General features: G+C 45.3%; 2 protein-coding genes across 2 annotated transcripts; one reads left to right on the plus strand and one right to left on the minus strand. All coding sequences in view use genetic code 11, as the record gives it.

Annotated features, from left to right (window-relative positions):
- Positions 1–765: 765 nt before the first annotated feature.
- On the plus strand, positions 766–4,930 carry EGR_06146 (hypothetical protein; the record flags this gene model as incomplete). Its single annotated transcript, XM_024495395.1, has 4 exons — positions 766–822; positions 932–1,029; positions 2,395–2,547; positions 4,666–4,930. 4 exons carry the CDS (start codon positions 766–768, stop codon positions 4,928–4,930), a joined length of 573 nt encoding a protein of 190 aa, XP_024350226.1.
- Positions 4,931–6,631: 1,701 nt separating this feature from the next.
- On the minus strand, positions 6,632–10,603 carry EGR_06147 (LIM domain-binding protein 2; the record flags this gene model as incomplete). Its single annotated transcript, XM_024495396.1, has 9 exons — positions 6,632–6,678; positions 6,782–6,988; positions 7,060–7,449; positions 7,785–8,382; positions 8,631–8,764; positions 9,038–9,553; positions 9,595–9,697; positions 9,734–9,803; positions 10,119–10,603. The coding sequence occupies 9 exons, from the start codon at positions 10,601–10,603 to the stop codon at positions 6,632–6,634; spliced, it is 2,550 nt and encodes an 849-aa protein (XP_024350227.1).
- Positions 10,604–11,665: the final 1,062 nt, after the last annotated feature.

The raw sequence follows: 11,665 nt of genomic DNA on the forward strand, positions 1-11,665 counted from the left end.
CCATCATCCATCCATCCATCCATCCATCCATCCATCCATCCATCCATCCATCCATCCATCCATCCATCCATCCATCCATCCATCCATCCATCCATCCATCCATCCATCCATCCATCCATCCATCCATCCATCCATCCATCCATCCATCCATCCATCCATCCATCCATCCATCCATCCATCTATCTGTTAATATATATTTGAGTAGGTGAATTCATCACCAGAATCACTTTTAAAACCGTTCCTGGGCGGGGTGTTTCTATAACTACATGCTGCACTCTCTTCGAATGCAATGCTATAAATATTTGAGAAGCTGACTCCCACAACTGCGCAGGCAGGCTTAAACTAATTGGTTATACAGGCAGGACAAGCTGGGACTCAAATCACATCCTAGAATTTCAGATGCCCTTCTCTATGATAAGGACGGATAAATTGTTAGGCAGGTGGATGAGAAATCAAATTATAGCAGGATCTACATAAAATCTTTCGTCCACTTAATAATTATTGTTGCTGTGTTTGATGAGATACCTCCAAGGGCTCTGTGTGCTAGAAATTGTTGAAGCAACTCCTTTGAAAGCAACAATACGCTGTTAATATTATAAACTTACTTGCAATTTTGTCGTCGAACAGGACAGTAAACATCCCATAAGTATAGGCAGTATCCGTTATTAATACTACTTATTTGTTAAAATAGATAATAAACTTTCAACCTACACGGATATGTACCCCATTCTCTGGTTGGGAAGTGCTGAGATTGTGGGTAATCCGATGTTGAGATTAAACAAATTAGTATGTTTACTGATTATCAGTTTGATCAGTCTGGAAGTAGGCTTACAAACTGCCAATAGAAGAGTTGATAAATTACTGATGTAGTTGACATGATGCGAATATCGGAAATGGGTGCAATTAAAACAAATATAATCCTGTTACGTAGCTCCTCTCTTCTCCTGACTGTTGTCTCACCATTCCTCCTGAACACACTTTGACTTTAGCCAACACAAGGAAGAAGGCTGATTTAAAACTACTCATGAAGTGAGATCGAAGGCCATGCAGTGACGGATTCACACAACAGTTGTGTATCTCCTCAAGTGTAAGGACTTCTCCAGTCGTGTTGTTCGTGTGGACTGTAATACAGGATTTCGTTGGCTTAGCATTGCCCGGGGCTGATTACTATTCCAGGGGACTGTATATCTTTCCTCTTCGTCAATTCATTTCCTTTCCATCATTTTCCAGCCCGTTTGAGTAAGTCCTAATCTTTTTTAAACCTTGTGGAAAGGGCTCACCTCTGTACCTCCCCCCTCCCCCAAAACAGACAAATCAAGGTAGACTACAAAAGCGGATCTCCGAGGAATATTTTGAATTCGGTCAAATCTGGTCTCATTTATCACTGATTTGAGGATAGAATAGGGCGCTTGCCAAAATTTGACACTGCTTAAACCGCCGTTGACTAGGCCATCCAACTTGGAAATCTCTTTGGCCCTTCCCCCCTTCCCCATGTGAGATTTTGGCAGTCGGAGAAATACGGATGATAGTTCACCTGGAGAGAAACGATTATGGTTACCACAATTTTGGCGCCCTGGCCATCCCCAATGGCTCCATTGGGTCTGTTATCAAACCTAGGGGAACAGGACATCTTCCTATTTGAGACAAGTGCAAACTCATTGTTGATACAAGTTAAATCAGATTTGTCAAGAAGACGATCTTAAATCACATCCACCAGATTCAAGCCACATTTTTCTATGAGGCGAATTCGAAATAACTGGAAGATGGTATAAAACCACAGTAAGAAGTACCACACCGATAAATTAACGAAGTTTTTTGGGCTTTGTTATGTATGTAGACAATCGCAAGCATTTTCCAAGTGCCTATAAGTTACAATGACGAATTGTACCAAGCTATACTGAAAACCGGAGTAACTGTTATTCATTACCAGGTGTTGGAGTTCCGATTGCTTGTTTCGGCCAGATAAGTGTTAACTGCACTTTCTCTACTACTGTCTCCAACAGTTTTTTTACCAATGCATGATTAGGGATAAGTTGTCGAAGCGACTGCACGAATTGGTGTCAAGCCCTGTAAATTGACAGTCGACAAAAAATAAGCTTGCATAAGTGGTAGACCAAATGTGGTGATTGTGAAACGAACAACTACCTCCACAAACGATTCACTCACCATTCAATCCACACTTCCATGGTGTTTACCATTTCATCGCCACAAAGTAGGAAGTGTGTTACTTGCTGAAGGCTACGCGAAAGAGTTGTGGCAGAGATCTACCGATTGGATGACTTTTTACTCTGTAAAACCAACCAGCACTGGTGAATCAAGAGGTAACACAACACAGCACATGACCTCATGCTGCACACACCTGAAAACCAAACTGTGAGAATATTTGGACTTTAGGATTGAGGGAAAGGGCACTGCCTTAAAAGATGCTGCTCATTCTTACCATTTTCAACCTCCTGATAAGTCTCCAAGTGATTATTATCTCCTTTTCTTGGGATATGATAGTCACACAAATACATGCGAAGCAGAGTTGACAGATGGAAAAGCAAAGTGAGCTAGAGATGGTCACGTTCCAGAGACAAAACGTGCTTTGTAAGTTTCTTCGGCATTAGGAAAAGCATTTGAATTGCATCATGCTAATTATTTCAGTGAATAAAGGAACCAGCTCATTTTGGAACGCAGCAAATCCGGATGTTAAAACTGCAGTCAACCAAGAATTGCACGCTTTAAATATAGGTTATACTACTAATTAGGTTCCTGTATTAGAATTAGCTACCAAAATGGTACAATATTTTCTTTTATAAGCGGCTTCTTTTAATGTGTCATTTGTTCTACCGCAAAATTAGATTTGGTTGTTTCGGGCAAAACTCGCTTGCCATCGTTCCAGTCGTACGGGATACGGGATAAAGTTGCAAAACCTTAAAATGATTATCTCATTTTATCCTCAAAGATAACAGGGAATAAAGTCAACTCCAATCACCGCCATTGATTTATAGGGAGATTGTGAAAGTGTCGCTGGAATTAAATTTTGTGTTTACAGTACCGATGTATCACTTTGTTATAGGTTATTTTGGCCTTTTTGTCGCTCCTTGAGGAGAACAAAACGGTTTTTCTGTCAGAGGAGCACGACTAATGAGTCATGACGGTCCCATTTCAGCAGTAGTACAGGCTTGCACATTCCCATAACTATTAAAGCTTCAATGGTCAACTGACTAAGGAGGATCAAGTCTGCAACTCAGTGATTCCATAGAAATAGTGACGCCATCTGGCATCATAGGTCAATCCAACTGGATGATGTGGTCACAGATGGAGCCGCTGATTAGGAAATCGGGTTTAAGTCTGAGGAAGTCATGCAGGTCCCCCAAATGCCGCTGCTCGAATTGGAGGTAGGAAAGTTCGCGGGTCACTTTGAAGTAAATCACCCTCTTAGATGAATCGATTCAACATTAAATCAATTTTACGGCCTAGAATACTGTTGCATTTGGCTCCAGACAAGTCTTGCGGCAACAGCGATACCCCCATCGCGCTCTCCTTCGACATAGCCTCCCTCCCCATCTCCATCAATACAAAATCTTCCCCACCCTCCTCCTCGAAACCTGTCAACTTCTCCAATAGCTCATCACTCGTCTTCAGCCGTTTACATTCAAATTTTTGGAACACTGCATACCAGACGCAGCACCTCAAATTCCCCCAACTCAAGATTCAATTGCTCGCATGAGACGCTCCACAAACGAGGGTAACAGTGAAGACAAAACCGAAATAATTCACCCGTTCGTTCGGCACATCGCTGATCAGACGTTCGAGTCCTATTCCAGCAGGTGTCAACTCTATCCGTCACATAACAGAAGGATAGCTCAAGGGAATACAAAGTTCACATGCATTACTTTTCATTGCGCTTAACACCGGCAACATCACGGTCATTATCTGTACATAAACGACGATAAGAAGGTGCGTCTCAGCAGTCACGTCGTGTCGCGTCGCGTGTGTTGAGGAGGGGACGGGGGGAATAAGTATTGGAGGAAGAAAGAACGAGATTACAAAGTGAATGACTGTGCAACGAAGGGGGGAGGGAGGGGGCGAAGAAGAGCGAGAACGAAAGAAATGAAAAGAAAACCAGGAGAAGGGCAATTAGGCGACGCGACACCACACAATGATTGTCATGCTGTACAAAGGGGAGAAGGTCAAAAGGCGAGAGAGAGAGAGCAAGGATCACGAGTCCGTCGTCATGACAGTGGCTGCGGAACCTCCCACACTGCTCGCACCACCACCACCACCTTCTATCGTCGAGTCAGAAAACTTTCCTCCCACTTCCGAGGAAGTGGATGCCGAAAGGGGGTGATTCTGATCCAGGTGATCAACAGACTCGGGGTTAGAAAGGAGTTTGGGCGATGCGGAACCGTCGAAATCTTCAGAGAGGGTGGGGAACTTCGGAATTGAGTCATTGGTTGTTGGTGGTGGTAGTGGTAGCGGCGGCTGCGGCGGTGGTTGCTGCTGTTGTGAGACGAGAACATATGCGTGACCCATTTCTACGAATGAGGCAGAATAGATAAATTGCGAGGTGTGAAGAGAACACGATATGGGTAGCCTGAATTCATGCCAACCCGTTGCGCGCTTGAATATGCTCTCAGAATCATGCCTTCGTGCAAAATATACGGCCTTCTCTGTTAGCAATGTGATCACAATTACAGAACGCGATCTTCCAAGTGATGTGAAAATAATATACTTACAAGGTGGACGGTGGTTGAGGAAGGGAAACAAATCGCTAAAAAATGTTGGTGATTTTTTACCAAACCAGATACCAGCTATCAGAAACAGTTCAGAAGGGCGCAAAAGGCACTGGGGATGTGCATTTCGGAAGAGAGATTGGAGCAGATTAAATAAATTCCACATTCAAATCAATAAAAACGAAAACGTGACGTGGCACGTAAATTGAGGCTAAACATCGATGAAATTCATTAAAAGCTGCCTTTCATTAAGCGTCTCAGAGGTCAAACTACTCGAAAACGCGAGAAGGGCGATCAACTGAATCGGTGGCTTCAATGGTCAAGCATAAGTCGAACCACTGGCCGGAAATACAAGAGTCACCAAAACGCCTTCATAAACAAAGCGAAAGGAGTGGGAAAAATACATTTCAATTGGACACCGATGTCAATGAGAAAGCAAGGTGTTTCATTTAATGGGTGGTAAGATGTAACCACGATTAGGGGGAGGAGTAGACCTTAAGTAAGAAGCATTTTACGGACACGCATGCACGAGCGTAGAAACAGGCAGGGCAGCAAGGAGTGTGGGTGACGCACCATTTAAGAAACGGTGTTTTTGGCCATCGCAAGTGGTGTGTGACTAACCTCTACAATGTGTGTGCGCGTATCACCGAATACGCACATGCAATTAAACACCGTGGTTATGGGCACATACAAGTACACACACCTGTGGGGCGAAGACAATGGGCAATTCGCTGATGCCGACAGGAAGCTTGAGGTTTTTGGCTGCAGGAACACAGGTGACATACGCATCGTTAAATGACTCGGAGTTAGCTCACCTAACCGAGCAGACTGATGATTTATGAAGGAATCGAGACACCAGACACAATTTGAGCAGCATTTTAGAGACGCAATCTCAATCAGAAGAACCGTCAAAACGGAATGTCTGGATGGCAATACAGAGCGTCCCTGTTCATTAATAGGTGGCATTCCACACCTTGTTTTCCAATTTTTGAAATGATTGTCTGCGTGAAATTCACTGCAAAATTTGCATCAAAATTGATAACAAGAGTGACCGCGGAACAGAAGACCGGCAGAACAAGACGGACCGCACGATATCATGTCGAGTGAAACACGAAGGTCTTGAAATGGAGAGGTACTATAAAACGTGAAAGTTGGTGGAAGCAGGAGCAGGAATAAGAGCCACGTGTAACCCAGATGACGCGCTCACACATGCACACATTTGAGCGATTAATGGAATATAAGATACCGTCAGATGCTGGTGAAGCTCATGCTTGTAGGAAATTCAATAACAATGCTATCCTATACACTGCCGGTGTTAATGGACATCTCATCCAAGCACTCTTGGAAGCCCGTTGCATTATGAATGCGACTAGCGTGAATTAGACGGGATGGGTCGTGACGGCTTTGGATCTTTCAATTTACTGCATCTCAGTGTGGTGTTTCCAGAGTAAGGCGAAAAAAGTTTAACGAATTCGCTGAGAGCACAAGACTCTGGAATCGTAAAGTGAATCAAACCCTCGTCGATCAGAAACAGATCAGGATGTTTGGCCTGTGGGGATTAAATTTACTTAAACAAAACATTAAGGCAAGAGAGCAACTTGAAAATGGATACGAGGCTAAAAACTGAAGAGAAGCAAAGCCGTAAAGTAATAAAGCTCTCAGACCTACACACACAAACTAAAAAGGAGACAAAGCCAGGCGGGTTCATACCGAGCAGAAGCAGCAGCAGCACCGGGACTAGCACAGAAAACAAAAATGAAAGAAAGCGAAGCAAGCTCAAGTAGGTAGGCGGATAGGGAGAGGTAGTTCGGGCACGCACGCACGCACGCACGCACGCACACAATTCGTACCAAAAAGTGGCACAATAGGGGAGAGGACCGAGAATGGTGCGGCGCCCATCCCCACAGGATCTACTGAACCGGCACTGTTGAGACCGAGGCATCACCACCAGCACCACCTTTTGAGAACAGGGAGATAGGGGATGTGAATTCAAGAGAAAGGGATGCATACTCCGCTTTATGTCCGATCGCGAAAAAGCAAAGACCGAGGCGACTACGAACCTTGACAAGAAGAGGGCGCGGGCATAACAACGCCAGATCCGTTGGGAGCTGGGTGGGAGGAGGCGGAGAGAGCGTTTGGTAGCATGGAGCCACACGAGGAGGAGGTAGTGCTTGAGGAAGCAGTGGAAGTGGGAACAGTCTCACTGCTGCCTGAGAAACCGTTCGGATTCGGTGTCTCCGACCGGCCTATCGATCCTGGACCAGAACCTAATGAATAGAGGAGTGGAAATCAGAAACTCAATACATCAAGAGAAAAAGGTATTCGCCTATATGCCTACCGTCGGATAGCTGTTGCCCCGAAACACTGGCAGGCTGTAGTCTAGGGGTAGGAGCTCTGCCTCCACTATTGACCGCTATAGAATCGAAATGTGAGGTCAAAGGAGGTGGGAATTGAAGGGAACCAGTGACAGAGACGCCAGGACTGCTGAGAGTGGGACTCTTTTGGCCCTGGAAAGCAACTGGACCATTCTGTTGCTGTTGCAGATTGGGAGGAGGAGTAACACCTTCAGGAGGTGGAGGGAAGGTGGGTGGAAGACCCGCGGTGTTCAGAGATGATGCACTGCTAGCGCGAGGGGGCTGCTGACCCATTCCACCACCACTTCCGACAACACCTCCAGGCTCGGAGTCTGCTAGGCTTGGTGGAGGGGCAAACATCATGGGTGCGTTGCCTGGAGACGAAAAAAAATAATGACGTTTAAGTTGAAAAAATGAAATATAATTGATCGTAATCGTAGCGTTTTCTTAAAACAATAATTTGGGTCATGAAAACGTGGCGCAAACAACGATCTGGATAACGTAAAAACACCGATAGTACAACATGATTTAATTGAATTAAATATCCTACAGTTCGATGGCTTTCGTTTTGCGATCTACCGTTTCTCCTCCTATTCCAATAAAAATAGTTCAAGTTCTATCAAAGCCAAGATTGTTCATACATACAGGGAATAATTATGACCATGACCGTGAACTTAGATCAAACACCGTACGTAGTTCGGGGACATACCTAAATTTGGCCCACCTGGTCCGAGAGGCGTAGAGGGATTGCCCATACCAACGGGGCCCATCGGAGACAGGATTCGGCCGCCACCAACACCAGCGTGAGGCGGGGGAACGCTGGCGGGCATTATCGGACCACCGCTGCCTGGAGGACCGCCACCCCCACCGTAGGGCATCGACGGTGGTGGTTGTGGCGGCACGCTATTGGGATGGCCATAGAGTGGCGATTGGTGCGGTTTTATTGAGGGTGAAGAGGAAGGTGGCTGTTGCAGTGGTGGCGGTGCGTAGGGTAGTCCGGGCGCATACATCATCGGTGAGGAGGACTGAGCCCCTCCGCCCGGAGGAAAAGGAGGTGGAAATGAGGGTGGACGACTGAAGGGTGACATACCAGAGGTTGTAGTGGGATGGTGATGGTGCTGCTGCTGTTGTTGGGGGGGCATCCCTCCGCCCATTGCGTTCAACTGTTGTTGCTGCTGTTGGGCGGCGAGGGCCACAGCAGCTGCCGCCGGATCGTACTGGCTGTTCTCCAAACGTGTGATCATTCGCTCATCATCCTCCCCAAACTCACCGCCCATTAATGTTGGCTCACCCACGATCAGTATGTCCTACATAATGCGTATAAAATTGGTTCCAATGATCACAACTTATGCGTAAAAGTTTCACAATTATTACATTACCCTGTATAACCAGTCATAGTTGCAATAACTGTGAGACGATTACACAAATAGAGGCAATGACGGACACATCAGAGTAGCATTTTGGGACTAAAGGCTTCAACCAATGGTCGATAAGCAGGATTATAAAACCGGCAGAAATATAAACAGGGGTCTAACGACAACCGAGATAAACTTACTCCAGGTTGAGCAAGGCTCTGCGGAGGCAGCGGCACAGGCGACTGTTTACGCTTCGTGGCTCGACCGCCGCCAGTTTCTGAGTTGGCAGACGAGCCTTTCCGTTTTCGCCTTTTGTTCGTTTGTCGGTTAGACTCTGTCGGGATAAAAACAAAGTGTTTAGCGATTACCCTAAGAAAAAGTGCATCAGCGCAGAAAAAATTGCGCTAGTTTTCAAATAGTTTTGAAAAACCCCGCTTCACTGGTGATGAAGAGATGAGTATGACTTAAAAATCGACGATCATTCTTGCCCCAAAGTCAACTGTTTTGTCAAACCTTATGCCTCAGCTTCGATGGAATAAAAGAATGAAAGTCTCCTTCAAATTAGTTCAGATAAAAAAGTCAGAAATTTATTAGTAAATTATCGTACCGGCCTTTGTGGGTTGATTTGGGATAGCTGTCATCCGTTTCCACCGGTTCATAACGATGTTGCGAAGGCAATCACGAGGAGGAATATTTTGAAATTTCTGCCGAGACATCAACTCTTGCATGGGCTCGAGAATAACACATAGACGAAGGAAATGGAGAGTATTGGCCAGAATACCCGACCTGGTAACATTTTTTGAAACCTGTTCGAATACCATTGGATCCTGAACTCCGAGCACGGATCGAATTATCAGCTCTCGATGGGACCGAATTTGGAAAGTCCAATTACGAATCCGCATAAGCTCATCCAGAGTGAATCCCAGAGTGAACTGAGCCTCCACAAAGACAGTCGTTGGAAAGGGTCGAGTCATATTCATGACCATACTGGCGCAATCCGACTCCAGTGTTAGTATGGAATTGTGAAAGGACTCCCGAGTGTGGCGCAAGTTAAAGAAGAGCTCGGTGCAACCGCTCTCAAATATACTACGAAAGTAGCGCGGGATGAGGGTTCGGCCAATGTCTAAAAAGCAAATCATTAAAAGAAAACGCAAAAATGCTTACTAAAATGCTTTGGACCATCCTCCAGTCGCACAGTGATTGTAATTGTCGCATCGTCATCAAAAAAGTCTGTTGCAAAGGCCTCCCACCACTGGCTATCGCTTTCCTAATGGAACAAATAGAGGCGAGGACACAATCTTACGTCTGCTCGTTGTTGCAGCCTCTTATTCAGCTCGTAGATTCGGTACTCCGGTTGGAATCCACCGCGATGTCTGAAAAAAAAATGAAAGATGAAGCAGATACCGGACCCTTAGCACGTTCGCAACCCTGAAATCGAACACAACAGTCCAAACTTTACTGTTCAAATATAGCATCTATTTTTACCATTTTACAGTCGATTCAATTACCTAACTAAAAAATTTAGCAATCCTGTGGCCATGAACATTCATTCGATGTCTAGGCATTTTAGGTCCGCCCAATCTTTTTGAGACACGAATTGGCGCAACTATCATAAACTGATAAAAAACGCATGTCACATACGATGAAGCTGATAGTGGGAGGGGTAAAAACGAGACAATGTAACTTACATTGGCAGGGGGGCATGAACGGGATGGTGAAGATGGTGCGGGTGATTGTGCGCGGGCATTGGTCCCGGTGGCATTTGCTGATGCGGTGGCATCGGAGGAACCCCCATAGCGCCGGGCTGTGGCGGAGGAGGCCCATGATGATGTTGAATCATGGGACCGCCAAGTTGTGGTTGCTGTCCGGGTGGCATCTGCGGGATGCCATGATCGGGTCTGTCCGGACCGCCAGGCATAGGACCACCGGGCGGAAGAGGTCCATGAGGTGCGTAGTGAATACCTGGGAGACCACTAGGAACTCCTCCACCAGAGGCGCCTACCGGAAGCATCATAGGTCCTGGGTGCATCTGGGCGTGTGGCGGTGGTGGACCAAGATGGCTGGGATGCTGGGGCGCCGCGGACATCGACATAACGGCAGACTGCATTCGACAAGTGGGATTTCCACCCGGAGGAGGACCAGTGAGGGGCGAGGTGGGCCCCCGAGGAGGCATGGAGAAAGGAGCAAAGTTGGGTTCCAGTTTGAAGGTATTCTAGGTCGAAAATTCAAAAAGGAGTCGTAGGCAACCTAATCAGCGTGGACAGTCCGTTAAACACAAGGATGAGGGAACCAAATGAGGTAAACTTAAATAACGCAGTGCAGTTGTTGGAAGCTGCAAATGTCAGGGCATAAGGGCATCCCGGGTACAATTATTATTTCAGTTTATTTGCACAGGTTATGTAAAAGGCTAAAAAATGGCTTCAGATATCCGTAAATCCACGTTGTACCGAAAAACAATACAGGGAAGGCGGAAGGAAAGGCTAAAAGCAAACGTCAGAATTGAATTGCGTTGACATCTAATAGAACAAAAAAAGAAAAGCGCACACAATCATGCACCAATTGCAGACAATCAAAGGAAAAACTTAACAGCATTAGCATGGAAAACGAATAAACGGAGCCAAAATATCAAATCAAAATCGCCGTACCCAAGCTTCAAAATGGACGCAGGAATTTGAAACTGCGACAAGATCATCCAGCCTTTGTAAAATTCAAACAATTCTTTATGAATGAAGCTCGATGAATCAGAAACGAATATTTCTTGCAAAAGAAGAACATGGCGACTTTTATGCTGTTGATTGCACTGGAACTCAAATAACCATTAATTCTTTAGGGGACCATCAGTTGACCGAAGGCCGTTTTGGGATGATATAAGTTTCAAAAAAAGTCTAACAAGTAAACCATAAATGCATTTTTTGAGTATACTAATGCTTTGCAAGTTTTTATAAACGGTACCACAATAATAACTAAAATGCGGGTTTCTTCAGCTTACAATGTGGGGTCCGAGTGAAAATACAGTTTAAGTGTAACTCACAGTCTCATGTATCTGTGCATTTGTCACATCTCAATATCTATATCTTCCTTATCACGGCCGGTGCTTTAAATCCACTAGCAAATATGAGACGATAGTTGTGAATTTCCTTATACTCAAGATCATACACAATTTTAACATTTTTGGTGCTCTTGTGTAGATTTTTACCGTGTTTTTTAAGTTAGTATTACTTTTTAAGTGCAGTGG

This window comes from Echinococcus granulosus, assembly GCF_000524195.1.
Source record: "Echinococcus granulosus chromosome Unknown EG_S00051, whole genome shotgun sequence".
Classification (NCBI taxonomy): Eukaryota; Metazoa; Platyhelminthes; class Cestoda; order Cyclophyllidea; family Taeniidae; genus Echinococcus; species Echinococcus granulosus.